General features: G+C 46.1%; 1 protein-coding gene across 1 annotated transcript; it reads left to right on the top strand.

The window, feature by feature from the left end:
• The first annotated feature begins 12,828 nt into the window (after positions 1-12,828).
• On the top strand, positions 12,829-14,682 carry LOC134929619 (SCAN domain-containing protein 3-like). The gene has a single exon (XM_063925204.1). The coding sequence runs from the start codon at positions 12,829-12,831 to the stop codon at positions 14,680-14,682; it is 1,854 nt and encodes a 617-aa protein (XP_063781274.1).
• The last annotated feature ends 1,030 nt before the right edge of the window (positions 14,683-15,712 follow it).

The raw sequence follows: 15,712 nt of genomic DNA, 5'->3' as shown, positions 1-15,712 counted from the left end.
TGGGTACAGAGTTATTTTCCGATGTAAGTGCAGATGGGACCCGGACCACTTCCGAAGTGCCTTGTCCACAGTGGGGGGTGATTCCCAAATCTCCCTGTCCTGCTTAGGGAAAGGGTATGCCATATAAATTCTTTTGGGGATCTGCGGTCTCTTATCCGGAGTCTCCCAAGCTTTTCCAAAGAATTAATTTAATTCATGAGATGTGGGAAAGTTAAAAATCTGTTTCTTTTCCTTAAACATGTGTACCCTTGTGTCGGGGACCGAAGGTTCATCCACAATATGCAACACATCCCTTATTGCCACAATCATACACTGAATGGTTTTAGTCACCCTAGGGTGCAATTTTACTTCGTCATAGTCGACACTTGATTCAGAATCCATGTCGTAGTAGTGTCTTGTGTTAAGGGACGCTTTTGAGACCCCGACGGGCCCTGTGAGTCGGTCCAATCCGAGGATTGACCCCCTGATGTCCCCCCTAAATCAGCCTTATCAAGTCTTTTATGTAAAGATGCCACACTTGCATTCAACATATGCCACATGTCCATCCAAACTGGAGTCGGCACCACCGACGGGGACACACCACTCATTTGCTCCACCTCCTCCTTGGAGAAGCCTTCCGCCTCAGACATGTTGACACACACGTACCGACACCCCACACACACAGGGATTAACCTATAAGGGGACAAAGCCCTAACCAGGTCCTAAGGAGAGACAGAGAGAGAGTATGCCAGCACACACCAGCGCTTAAAAACACTGGAAAAAATATGTCCAGATAGCGCTTTTTTATCTATAATATGCCAATTCCCACTCACTGCGTCGCTAATGTGCCCCCCTCCTCTTTTTTCCAGCCTGTGAAGTTCAGCAGGGGAGAGACCAGGGAGCCAGCGTTTTCCTCATGCAGCTTCTGTGGAGAAAATGGCGCTGGTTAGTGCTGAGGATCAAGCCCCGCCCACCCGACGGCAGGCTTCGGTCCCAGTGATTTTTCAATAAAATGGCGGGGGATCATAGATTTACTGCCTCCGCAGTCTAATCAAACTGTTTTGTGCCAAAATGTGAGGTTTATTGCTGCCCAGGGCGCCCCCCCCCTGCGCCCTGCACCCTTCAGTGCTGCTCTGTGTGTGTGTGACTGGGAGCAATGGCGCGCACCTTACCTCATGAAGATCTGATGTCTTCTGCCGCCTAAGATGTCTTATGCCTTCTCTATCCGGCTTCTATCTTCGGCATCTGTGAGGAGGACGGCGGCGCGGCTCCGGGACGAAGCCCAGGTGAGACCTGTGTTCCGACTCCCTCTGGAGCTAATGGTGTCCAGTAGCCTTAGAAGCAGTGCCCAACTTGACAAGCCAGCTCTGCTTCTCTCTCCTCGGTCCCACGATGCAGGGAGCCTGTTGCCAACAGGACTCCCTGAAAATAAAAAACCTAACAAAATTCTTCTTCCACAGAAAACTCTGGAGAGCTCTCTGCAGTGCACCCATTCTCCTCTGGGCACAAGATCTAACTGAGGTCTGGAGGAGGGGCATAGAGGGAGGAGCCAGTGTACACCCATAGTCAAAGTTCTTTTTAGGTGCCCTATCTCCTGCGGAGCCCGTCTATACCCCCATGGTCCTTACGGAGTCCCCAGCATCCTCTAGGACGTAAGAGAAATATATGGTTTCGCTAGGATCCTACTGGCCAGGGGTTCAATGATTAGAGCAAAGATTAGTGGGGAGAGAGGGCACCCCTGTCTGGTACCACTTGAGATGGGAAAAGAGTCCAAAAATCCTCCCAGCTAAGACTGAAGTAGACGGGTTATGATAAAAGGTTTTAGTGGCCTGGAGGAATTTACCTCCAAAACCGAAATGAAGAGTGTTTATCATGAAAGGCCATGAAACTCAATCCAAGGTTTTCTCAACATAGACAGCAAAAAGAAGGTAGGGGAGCTTGACAGAATTTATGTGGTGGATGAGGCCTACTGTTCGCCTTGTGTTGTCGAGGACTTGGCAAGAGGCAGGGGCGTATCTAGAGAGAAGGCTGTATGCAAGCTCCATCAGGGCCCCCTCCTCTCTAGCTGGTGGCAATGCTGCGACTCTAGCGCTGTCCCAGAGTCTAGAGCGCATGCACACGGCAGCCATTTCCCAGTGATTTTCCTACTGTGCATGCGTGAAACACCCGCAAACGCCGCGCCATTTTTCCAGTGATTTCCGCAGTGCTGCTGCTTCACAGTGGGACTCCGGGGGGTGCACCCATTATAAATACGCCAGTGGCGGGTGGGTATAAAGCCCACTTAGTCCTGGTGAATAAGACTGGGAGAATGGGATTTAATCTGTTTGAGAACTGTATTTAAGAGAGACATTGGCATATAATTGTTGACTAGCTGTGATTTTTCCCTGGCTTCACTATGACCATGATTTTGGCCCTTGTAGTATCTGGGGGAAAAGAGCTGTCACTGAGGATTTCATTAAAAGAGTTAGCAAGTAAGGGACTAGCGAGCTCTGAAAAGTTTTATAGCTGGAAAAAGGTAGGCCGTCCAAGCCAGGAGCTTTGCATCGTTTCTGTAACTTGAGGGCTTGAGAGAACTCTTCTGCACTTACAGGGAGGTTAAGAGTCTCAAAGATAGAAGGATCTATCCGAAGCAGAGCGTAAAAAGATAGATAATCATGAAACAAGGTAGGAATAGGGGATTGGGGAGGAGCATGGTCCCACAGATTGTTGAGATGAGTAATAGTCTTTGAAAATGGAGTTGATTTTTGGATAGATTGTATGGAAGAGAGCTGGAAGAGTCCTTAAGTGCTTAAACCGCCAGAGTAGACTTCCGGGTTTTCAAGTGATTAGCATGAAGAGAGTCTGCTTTGTTTTTTTTTCATAGAAATGCTGGTTAAGCCACCAAAAAGATGTCTATTTTCAGAGAAGATGGCATTGAGTAACAATTTTGCAGGGGTTAGTTGTTTGTATAAAGTGGCCGTAGCGGTACATTTATGAAGGGATTCTAAATGGTGAACCTGTTCCGTAAGGGACCGGACAAGGTGTTTTTGCTCTTTGTTTCTAGGTGATGCCAGGCTAATGATATGCACTTGGATAACAGATTTATGAGTCTCCCAGAGAAGAGGGGAGCAACCCGGATCAGAAACATTAAGGGAGAAATATTATTTTAAAAAATCCTTGAGTTTCGTCTGGAATTGAGGAATTTTGAGGAGGGTCTTGTTGAGCCTCCAGGAAGGTCTAGTGATTGGGGGAATTTAGGAGGTCAAAAGTGGAGGTTACAATAGAATGTAACCAAATCCTGGTCTGACCAATATTTCCATCAATAAGGTGATTGGAGATAGGAAGACTGCAGAAGATAAAGTCGATTCTGCAGTACGTGTGCTGAGGACTGGAGAAGAATGTGTAATCTCTAAAAGAGGGGTTGAGAGAGCACCAAGTATCAAAAAGGCCGGCTACTATCATGTGTTTGTTAAGGGATCTGGATGTAGGACAGGAGAGTGAATGGGGTCGGGAAAGAGATTTGTCAAAGGTCAAATTGAGAACAGTGTTAAAGTCAGCACCGAAAAACAAATGACCATTCCGATGAGGTGTTTGTTAAACTGCCAAGACCACTGCTTATGGGTGGAGCTCATGGAGGTGAAGAAGATATCTATGGTTCATAAACAAAGTTAATGCAGGAGTATAATCTATATAAAAATTACCGCGCTTGTGTGTATGTTAGCAGCTCCGTATAAATAGTAACAAGGAAATAATAATAATTGGAGCGCTTGGTTAAATGAACGCTCATACCTGTAAAAAAGATTGGGTTAATTTTTATGAACAAAAATTAACCCAATCTTTTTTACAGGTATAAGCGTTCATTTAAGCAAACGCTCCAATGCAGGAGTATAATTGGTAAGGGGGAGGTGTTAACGGCACCAAATGTCAATCAGCTGGTGGTCTCAGAATGTGCTATGTACCTTGAGATGAGTTTGAAAGAAGTCCTGGAGTGACTCCTGGAGGTATCCAAGAGCTGTTCTAGGGTCCAGTTCAGGCCACAGCTCAGGATTAGGATGCCTTTATATACTGTAGTTTGACCACTTATTTTAGGACATGTGAAAAGTAGGATTACCCTTGCTTGGAGTGTAGAAGCACACAAGCAATAATATGTTGCCCTCTTGAGCTGAAGAGAAGCTTCAGTTAATGTAAGTTTGCTGGAAAACATAATAGCCACCCCGTTAGTTTTAGCTAAAGGGTTATTACTAGAGCTGTGCAGCGGGCATTTTTCGTGTTTTGGTTTTGGATTCGGGTCCGCAGTCGTGTTTTGGATTCGGACGCGTTTTGGCTAAACCACCCTTTCGGGTTTTGGATACGGATGTGTTTTGGACTCGGGTGATTTTAAAAAAAAACTAAAAAACAGCTAAAATCATAGAATTTGGGGGTAATTTTGATCCTATAGTATTATTAACCTCAATAACAATAATTTCCACTAATTTCCAGTCTATTCTGAACACCTCACAATATTATTTTTAGTCCTAAAATTTGCACCGAGGTCGCTGGATGACTAAGCTAAGCGACCCAAGTGGGCGGCACAAACACCTGGCCCATCTAGGAGTGGCACTGCGGTGTCAAGACAGGATGGCACTTAAAAAAATAGTCCCCAAACAGCACATGATGCAAATAATAAATAAAAAAAGAGGTGCAAGATGGAATTGTCCTTGGGCCCTCCCACCCACCCTTATGCCTTATGTTGTATAAACAGGACATGCACACTTTAACAAACCAACCATTTCAGCGACAGGGTCTGCCACATGACTGTGGCTGAAATGATTGGTTTGTTTGGGCCCCCACAAAAAAAAGAAGAAATTAATCACCCCACCAAAAAAGAAGGAATTCATCTCTCCTTGCACAAACTGGCTCTACAGAGGCAGGATGTCGTCATCATCCTCACCCTCACCCTCAGATTCCTCACCCCTTTCAGGGTGTAGATCCTCCTCCTCCTCCTCCTCCTCATCACAGATTATTAATTCGTCCCCACTGGAATCCACCATCACAGGTCCCTGTGTACTTTCTGGAGGCAATTGCTGGTAAATGCCTCCACGGAATAATTTATAATTCATTCTGATGAACATCATCTTCTCCACATTTAGTGGAAGTAACCTCCTATGCCGATCTCTGACAAGGTGACCGGCTGCACTAAACACTCTTTCGGAGTACACACTGGAGTACAACTTAGGTAAAATAAAGCCAGTTTGTGCAAGGGCCTCCAAATTGCCTCTTTTTCCTGCCAGTATACATACGGACTGTCTGACATGCCTACAGTGATGCTGTCACCCATATAATCCTCCACCATTCGTTCAATGGCAACAGAATCATATGCAGTGACAGTAGATGACATGTCAGTAATCGTTGGCAGGTCCTTCAGTCCGGACCAGATATCAGCACTTGCTCATGACTGCCCTGCATCACCGCCAGCGGGTTGGTTTGGAAATGTTATCCTTTTCCTGGCAACTCCAGTTGCGGTAGAAAATGAAGGAGGAGCTGTTGACGGGTCACGTTCCGCTTGACTTGACAATTGTCTCACCAGCAGGTCTTTGAACATCTGCAGACTTGTGTCTGCCGGAAAGAGAGATACAACGTAGGCTTTAAACCTAGGATCGAGCACGGTGGCCAAAATGTAGTGCTCTGATTTCAACAGATTGACCACCCATGCATCCTGGCAAAGCGAATGAAGGGCTCCATCCACAAGTCCCACATACTTGCGGAATTGCTCCGTCTTAGCTCCTCCTTCAATCTCTCTAGCTGCTTCTGCAAAAGCCTGATGAGGGGAATGACCTGACTTAGGCTGGCAGTGTCTGAACTGACTTCATGTGTAGCAAGTTTAAAGGGTTGGATAACCTTGCACAACACGGAAATCATTCTCCACTGCGCTTGAGTCAGGTGCATTCCTCCTCCTTTGCCTATATCGTAGGCAGATGTATAGGCTTGAATGGCCTTTTGCTGCTCCTCCATCCTCTCAAGCATATAGAGGGTTGAATTCCACCTCGTTACTACCTCTTGTTTCAGGTGATGGCAGGGCAGGTTCAGGAGTGTTTGCTGGCGCTCCAGTCTTCAGCAGGCGGTGGCTGAATGCCGAAAGTGGCCCGCAATTTTTCGGACCACCAACAGCATCTCCTGCACGCCTATGTTGTTTTAAAAAAAATTCTGCACCACCAAATTAATTGTATGTGCAAAACATGGGATGTGCTGGAATTTGCCCACATGCAATGCACGCACAACATTGGTGGCATTGTCCGATATCACAAATCCCAAGGAGAATCTAAGTGGGGTAAGCCAATGTGTGATGTCCCTCAGTTTCCGTAACAGGTTGTCAGCGGCGTACCTCTTATGGAAAGCAGTGATATAAAGCGTAGCCTGCCTAGGAATGAGTTGGCGTTTGCAAGATGCTGCTACTGGTGCCACCGCTGTTGTTGATGCGGGAGGCAATACATCTACCCAGTGGGCTGTCACAGTCATATAGTCCTTAGTCTGCCCTGCTCCACTTGTCCGTGGTTAAGTGGACAGTGGGTACAACTGCATTTTTTAGGACACTGAGGACACTTTTTCTGACGTCTGTGTACATTCTCGGTATAGCCTGCCTAGAGAAGTGGAACCTAGATGGGATTTGGTACCGGGGTCACACTACCTCAAGCAAGTCTCTAAGTCCCTGTGATCTAATGGTGGATACCGGACGCACGTCTAACACCAACATAGCTGTCAAGGCCTGCGTTATCCGCTTTGCAACAGGATGACTGCTGTGATATTTCATCTTCCTCGCAAAGGACTATTGGACAGTCAATTGCTTAATGGAAGTAGTACAAGTGGTCTTCCGACTTCCCCTGTGGGATGACGATCGACTCCCAGCAGCAACAACAGCAGCGCAGGCAGCAGTAGGCGTTCCACTCAAGGATCCATCGAGGAATCCCAGTTAGGAGAGGACTCGTCAGTCTTGTCAGTGACATGGCCTGCAGGACTATTGGCGTTCCTGTGTAAGGAGGAAATTGACATTGAGGGAGTTGGTGGTGTGGTTTGCAGGAGCTTGGGTACAGGAGGAAGAAGGGATTTAGTGGTCAGTGGACTGCTTCCGCTGTTACCCAAAGTTTTTGAACTTGTCAATGACTTCTGATGAATGCGCTCCAGGTGACGTATAAGGGAGGATGTTCCTAGGTGGTTAACGTCCTTACCCCTACTTATTACGGCTTGACAAAGGCAACACACGGCTTGACACCTGTTGTCCGCATTTCTGTTGAAATAATTCCACACCAAAGAGGTGATTTTTTTTTTGGTATTTTGACCAGGCAATGGCCTTATTCTTCCCACGGACAACAACTGTCTCCCCGGGTGCCTGATTTAAACAACCAACATCACCATCAGAATCCTCCTCGTCAACTTCCTCCTCAGCGCCAGCAACACCCATATCCTCATCCTGGTGTACTTCAACAGTGATATCTTCAATTTGAATATCACAAAATGGACTGTGGGTGCTCCTTCCAGTACTTGCAGGGGCGTGCAAATGGTGGAAGGAGCCACCTCTTCCCGTCCAGTGTTGGGAAGGTCAGGCATTGCACCCGCCGACACATTTGGACTCTCCTTGGGGATTTGGGATTTAGAAGAACGCACAGTTCTTTGCTGTGCTTTTGCCAGTTTAACTCTTTTCATTTTTCTAGCGGTAGGATGAGTGCTTCCATCGCCATGTGAAGCTGAACCACTAGTCATGAGGAACATAGGAGAGGGCCTTAGCCGTTCCTTGCCACTCCGTGTCGTAAATGGCATATTGGCAAGTTTGCGCTTCTCCTCAGACGATTTCAAGTTATATTTTTGGGTAATTTTACGGAACTTTTGCTTTTTGGATTTTACATGCTCTCTACTATGACATTGGGCATTGGCCTTGGCAGACGACATTGATAGCATTTCATCATCTCTGCCATGACAAGTGGCAGCAGCTTCAGCACTAGGTGGAAGTGGATCTTGGTCTTTCCCTATTTTACACTCCAAATTTTTGTTTTCCATTTTTTAATGTGTGGAATTATATGCCAGTAATATATCTGGAATTAGACGGCAGTAATGTCTGGAATTAGATACCACTAGATAGATACCAGATACCACTGTGACTGGAATGATGATGACCTATGCACAGTGACAGGACACTACCACAGCACTCTACAGCAGCAAGATGCAGCACAAGACACTGAGCAGTGATACTGAGCACTGATGATACTACTGAGCAGTGATACTGAGCACTGATACTACTGAGAACGGACACTGAGCAGCACAAGACACTGAGCACTGACCAGTGATAATGAGCACTGATGATACTACTGAGCAGTGATACTGAGCACTGATGATACTACTGAGCAGTGATACTGAGAACTGACACTGAGCAGCACAAGACACTGAGCACTGACCAGTGATACTGAGCACTGATGATACTACTGAGCAGTGATACTGAGCACTGATGATACTACTGAGCAGTGATACTGAGAACCGACACTGAGCAGCACAAGACACTGAGCACTGACCAGTGATACTGAGCACTGATGATACTACTGAGCAGTGATACTGAGCACTGATACTACTGAGAACTGACACTGAGCAGCACAAGACACTGAGCACTGACCAGTGATACTGAGCACTGATGATACTACTGAGCAGTGATACTGAGCACTGATACTACTGAGAACTGACACTGAGCAGCACAAGACACTGAGCACTGACCAGTGATACTGAGCACTGATGATACTACTGAGCAGTGATACTGAGCACTGATACTACTGAGAACTGACACTGAGCAGCACAAGACACTGAGCACTGACCAGTGATACTGAGCACTGATGATACTACTGAGCAGTGATACTGAGCACTGATGATACTACTGAGCAGTGATACTGAGAACTGACACTGAGCAGCACAAGACACTGAGCACTGATGATACTACTGAGCAGTGATACTGAGCACTGATGATACTACTGAGCAGTGATACTGAGAACTGACACTGAGCAGCACAAGACACTGAGCAGTGATAATGAGCACTGATGATACTACTGAGCAGTGATACTGAGCACTGATATTACTGAGAACTGACACTGAGCAGCACAAGACACTGAGCACTGACCAGTGATACTGAGCACTGATGATACTACTGAGCAGTGATACTGAGAACTGACACTGAGCAGCACAAGACACTGAGCAGTGATACTGAGCACTGATGATACTACTGAGCAGTGATACTGAGCACTGATGATACTTCTGAGCAGTGATACTGAGAACTGACACTGAGCAGCACAAGACACTGAGCACTGACCTGTGATACTGAGCACTGATGATACTACTGAGCAGTGATACTGAGCACTGATGATACTACTGAGAACTGACACTGAGCAGCACAAGACACTGTACTAGTATTAGAATTAGTGAGCAGCACAAAAGCACTCTGGAATTGTCACCCCCCAGATACCACTGTGACTGGAAGGATGATGACCGATGCACAGTCACAGGACACTACTACCACACACCCTACAGCAGCAAGATGCAGCACAAGACACTGTACTAGTATTAATGAGCAGTGCAAGACAATGAGTACTGATTCTGAGCACTGATACTGAGAACTGACACTGAGAGAATGTAGCCACGTCCTCTCTGTACTCTCTATAATGCCCGAGTGAAAATGGCGGTGACGCGCGGCTCTTTATATGGAATCCGAATCTCGCGAAAATCCGACAGCGGGATGATGAAGTTTTTGCCTCGTTCGGGTTTTTCGAGTCCGGCAGGAATAACCGAGCCGGGCTCGGAACAGTGTTTGACACGTGGAGTTTGGTAGGGTACGGTTCTCGGCGAACCGAACCCGCTCATCTCTAGTTATTACTACAAAAGACATGAGGAAAATGATAGGGACCATATTTTTATGCTTTTAAATGAGTCTCCTGTAGAAAAACCACAACAGTTTTAAAAGAACAGAAGGAGCACAGAGTCTCTGACCTCTTTTCCAATATGTTAAGGCATGGGTTCCCAAACTGTGCGCCGCGGCTCCCAGGGGTGCCGCAGCGCTGTCACAGGGGTGCCGCAGCCTGAAGTTAGCCGGAGGATGGAGGGGGAGACTGTGCTGCAGGAGCGGCTGGCGGGCGGGCAGTGTGGGCGGCTGGAGCGGCCGGCTGGAGCGGCCGTCTCGTAAGCGCAAGGAATCAACAGGGGGGAAGCCGCTCTCCCGCTAGAGCAGCCGTCAGGACTGGCGTGTCATAAGTCATCGGCGGCATTGGGTTGGGGAGGGGGGGGAGCGCGGCCGGCTGGAGTACCCGTCCCGTAAGTCATCAGCAGGGGGGGGGGAGGAAGAGCGGCTGTCTGTAGCGGCTTCTACAAGCAATCTCTGATCAGCTGGCGCCGTGGGGGGGAGGAGAGGAGGAGAGTGTGAGATGTATAATAGTTCATTGGCTGCAGGGGAAGGGGGGGAGGTAATGTCACTGGTCAGGAAGTCACGGGGGAGAGGGAGGAGAGAGAGAGAGAGAGAGATGTTGTGCTCTCAGGTGCAGGGGGGGGGTAACCGGTGACTGGAGTCACAAGGCAGGGAAGGGGTGGTGTTAAGTGGGATGTGTGCAGTGTAATCAGTGGTGAGTGCTGGTGCAAGCAGGCTGGAGTGGTCAAAGAGTGCGTTGGTGTGGCCAAGAAGTGCGCTGCAGTGACCAAGGACTGCGCTGGGCAAGGATCCTGACTGCTCATTGAAGTCCTGGCTGGCGTGATAGAGGAGCTGCCTGAAAAAGTGAGTACAATATTAATATGTGATACTGTATGTGAGATGCTGCATAGGGAAATCTATTGGAGGAGGGTGCCTGCTGTAAGTGACTTAAGGGCCCTACACACTCGGCCACCCGCCGCCGAGCTGCCCGACGGCCGATATGGCCGTCAAACGACCCGGCGGCGGAGGGGGAGGTGACGGGGGGAGTGACGTTTCTTCACTTCCTCGTCACCCGGTTCCATAGCCCTGCATGCTAATATGAATGAGATTGTCCATATTGGCCTGCATGTATGAACGAGCTGGCACCAACGATGAACGAGCGCTGGGCCACGCATCGTTCATCGGTGGTGCCTCCACACTGAAAGAAATGAACAAGTTCTCATTCATTAATGAATGAGAACGTTCATATCGTTCAGTACAATCTTTAAGTATGTAGGGCCCTTTATATGACGACAAGCTGGTAAGCAGGTGGGGGGTGGGGGGCTGGTCTTGGTGCATGGATGCACAGGAGCCTTTTTAGATTGATGTATTTGACTGCAAAAAAAACTGTTATTTTGTACAAAGCCTGGGTTGTTGTTTTTCCAAATGAATGCAGGTGCAGGTGACCAGTATCGCACCGCAAAAAGACATATCCGAGTTGATCGCTAGCTGCATTTATTTGCTGCGCAGCGATGAGGCAAAAAAATGGCACTTCTGCATATGTGTCGCAATGCCCACGCGTGACGTACTATTACAACGACCGATGTAGTTTCACACAAGGTCTAGCGAAGCATTTCAGTCGCACTGGCTGCCGCAGAGTGATTGACATGAAGTGGGCGTTTCTGGGTGGCAACTGACCGTTTTCATGGAGTCTTCAGAAAAACGCAGGCGTGCCAGGGAAAACGCAGGCATGACTGGGCGAACCCAGGGCGTGTTTGTGACGTCAAATCCGGAACTGAATCGTCCGAAGTGATCGCAAGCTCTGAGTAAGTTAGGAGCTGCTCTAAAACTGCACAAATTATTTTTGTAGCCGTTCTGCGATTAAAGCGTTCACACTTCTGCAAAGCTAATATACACTCCAAGAGGGCGGCGGATTAGCGTTTGCACGGCAGCAAAAAACTGCTAGCGAGTGACCAACTCGGAATGACCCCCATAGGGGAGTATTCATGTACGCTACGTAAAATAAATTGATACTTATCACTATACATCGCATCGGTTTGATGCGATATATAACTTCGGCAAGTATCAATTCATGAATACTCACCTTTCCGGCAATGTGTGGTATCTCGGGCTACAGCAGCACTGTCTTCTCCTGCGGTCTCCCATTGCGGTGTTGGATTCAGCTGGCGGGTCCCTCTACACATTCCTTCATGAATCGCACTTACCATACTAATGTATGGTGATGCGATTCAGCCACAGAGCTGGGATGTCACTGGAGAAGTCAAGAACTTCTCCACGGTAACCTTCTCCATGAATGGCCCGAAGCACAGTAAAGCCCCCATTTCCACAAAATTTTCATACCATTGTGCAGCCTTAATTGTGCGACATTAAATTTTCAGTGAGAAGTGTATTTGTATTGGATATTTTAATGGGGCACAGTAATGTTCCAAAATGGGGCACTGTAACACGGCATAATTTGAACTGGAGGGTACTGTAAAGTGACACAGTATGAACTGGAGGGCACTGTGAACTGACAGAGTATGAACTGGAGGGCACTGTAATGGGGCATAATATGAATTGGGGACACAGTGATAATGTGAATTGGGAATACTGTGTTGCATAATATGTACTGGTAGCCCTACAGTGTGGCATCATTGCAAACTATGGAACTACAATGGTTCATAAAATAAACTACGGGGCATAACATTAACTACGGCAATACTATGATTCGGAAAATTAACCAGTGCACTATTAAGGGACATAATATTAATAACTGTTGCGGAGTGGTGTCTCTCAAGAACCATTGGGACAGAGGCCTCATAAATATGTTGCTATGGGGCCCAGAAAGTTTTGGCTATGCTTTTTATGTTGCTGCTTTTTTAGAAGCACAATTTTACTTCTCGTATTGAAGCTACACAGGATTTGCCTTCAACTTAAATTAATTTATTGTGATTGCTCCAGTACAGAATTATTTTGTTGCACAAAAAATGGAAAGGTTTTTACACACTGGAAAGAAGTCTGGTAGTGAAGAAAAGGATGAAGAACCACGGACCAGTGGCACAGTCGGGAAGAAAAGGAAACATCGCAGATACGACGATACTTACCTAGACATCGGTTTTACATCTGTAGATATCAACCATGAAGAGCGTCCACAGTGTGTACTGTGCCTGAAAATATTGTCAACAGAAAGCATGATTCCAAGCAAACTAAGACGCCATTTGGAGACCAATCACCCTAACATGGCTAAGAAACCGCGTGATTTCTTCAGTAGAAAGCTAAAAGAATTAAAAGGACAAAAAGGCACATTTTTTAAACAAGCATCCATACCAAGCAATGCTTTGCTTGCATCCTACAAGGTGGCACATAGAATTGCAATGTGTAAAAAGCCTCACACCATCGCAGAAGAACTGATTTTACCGGCTGCAGTGGATATGGTTAACATTCTGGTTGGGGAATCAGCTGGAAAACTGCTTTCAAAGGTACCTTTATCAAACAATACCATCAGTCGCAGAATCCAACATATGGCTGAAGATCTAAATGACCAGTTAATTGAAAAAATTAAAGGGAAGGATTTTGCGCTACAACTAGATGAGGCAACAGACAGTAACAAGGATGCTCATTTGATTTGCTACACACGCTTTGTAGATTGTGACAATATTGTTGAAGACCTTATCTTTTGTAAAAGTATCACCGCCGGTATAAAGGCACAAGACTTGTTTCAGATCATTGACACTTTTATGAGTGAAAACCAGTTAGACTGGACAAAGTGCTTTGGTGTCTGTACTGATGGTGGTCGTTCTATGTCTGGCTGTTATGGAGGAGGATTGCAGGCACTCATACGAAGCAAAGCTGCTGACGCGCTTTGGACCCACTGCATTATCCACAGGGAAGCCCTTGCATCAAAGCATCTGAGTCCACCACTGAATGCAGTCATGGAAAGTGTGTTGAAAGTTGTGAACTTTATAAAAACTCGGCCACAGAAGGCAAGGTTTTTTAGAAAAATGTGTGAGGATATGGGCTCTGAGCACACATCTTTGTTGTATTACTGCAGCTCACGATGGCTCTCCCGTGGCAACGTACTTTCTCGTGTTTTTAAGTTACACCAGGAACTCTACTCGTATCTTGTAGAAGAAGAACATGAGTGTGCCAATAACTACTTGGATACTGTTTTTTTGTCCAAGTTAGCCTACCTGTGTGATATCTTTGATAAACTGAATGCATTGAACCTCTCACTGCAGGGAAACAACACCCACATTCTTAAACTCTCAGAGAAGGTATCAGCATTCAGGAAAAAATTGTTTCTATGGAGAAGAAAATTAATTGAAGATTGTTACAATGACTGTTTCCCCATGTTGCATCAGTTTGTTACATCCAATGATGTTTGTTTGACACATGAACTTAAATCAGTTTTTGAGCAGCACCTAACAAACCTCAGTTGCTGGTTTGAAAAATATTTTCCTGAAAATATGGAAAAGTTTGTATGGATCCAGGATCCATTCAATACTAGTGCCCCAATCGAATTTTCTTCTGTAGAAGAAGAAAAACTCATCAAGCTCTCCTGTGACAAGACCTTGAAAGTAAAATTCAGCAGCATGGGACTTGAAGAGTTTTGGATATCCATTAAAGATGAATATCCAATGCTAAGTGCTAAAGCACAGCAAATCCTTGTTCCTTTTGCAACAACATATTTGTGTGAAGCTGGGTTTTCAGCAGTTGCTGTAATAAAAAGCAAGTACCGTTCAAAAATCAATGTGGAACAGGAAATAAGGGTGGCAGTGTCCAAGCTGATCCCAAGGTTTGAAAAGTTGTGCAGTGCACAACAGGCTCACATATCCCATTAATAAGTGCTGTAGTTTTTGAACACTCTAATAACTGCCTACATGTTGTTGTTTTATTTTGTTTGATGTTATTCCTGTTAATGAGTGCTGTCAATTGTTCTTTAAAAGAAATCAAATTAAATAAATATATTTTTTCTTGGATTTATGTTTATTTTTTTACAAACAAGTTAATAAGTTATTTTTTTCCTCATCTAAATACTGATAGCATTGTTTTGACCCAAGTACTTTAAAAAGGGACAGTTTGGTAATTATTTTTGCGTAAGGGTGCCTTGAAAAAGTCAGGGAGACCCAAAGGGTGCCTTGGACTAAAAAAGTTTGGGAACCACTGTGTTAAGGCCCTTCACATTCATCGTTAAACCTTTCAGGGTATCTCTACAGGACACCAAAGCCATGTACACCTATAAGGGCAGAGGGAGGAAGAAATGCCAATATCAGGTCTATGAACAAATACGGATACGACAGGAAAGAAGGAGGGGAGGGGGGGTCTTCCACCTTTAAATATTGGTGCATGTTATGTGTAGAGGTCTTATTATTTACTTTTCCCTGACACTTATTTGAAGGCATAATGTACTGAAAGTAAGATGGTGCCAGCTGAGAACACAATCTGGAGATGCATAGGAATAAGTTTGGGGGGTGCAAAAGGATCACAGGTGTCGGTTTCCATTTATGCGGCTCATTGGGGATCATAGTGAGGCCGGCACCAGTCAGTCCAGGGAACTATATGAGGAGGGAGGTTCATATTCCGATCCACCAGTCATAGGCAGAAGGACCAGCAAGGATAGACCAGAAAGCAATCAACTGAGACAGTTAGAAGCTGGTTGACAATGTCCAGAAGAACCCTTACATACAGTACCTTGAGTCCAGTGGATTCAGAGTGCTAGGGGCCCTTCAGTGTCAATCCCAAGCAGGGAACAGAGACTAGAAGAACCCAGGAGAACAGCAGTCCCAGGCAAAATGTAAAGTTGTTCAAACTTGCAGGAAGAAGACCCCAGCAGGACAACCTATGTTAAAGCCATGAGGAACAGGAGGGAAG

This window comes from Pseudophryne corroboree, chromosome 5 (genome assembly GCF_028390025.1).
Source record: "Pseudophryne corroboree isolate aPseCor3 chromosome 5, aPseCor3.hap2, whole genome shotgun sequence".
NCBI lineage: Eukaryota > Metazoa > Chordata > Amphibia > Anura > Myobatrachidae > Pseudophryne > Pseudophryne corroboree.
Note: the sequence above shows the minus strand (reverse complement) of the source record. Positions and strands in the feature narration are given on the sequence as shown.

What these genes read in the sequence shown, in the direction of transcription:
- LOC134929619 (XM_063925204.1), top strand. Translation starts at nt 12,829, where the DNA reads ATGGAAAGGTTTTTACACACTGGAAAGAAGTCTGGTAGTGAAGAAAAG.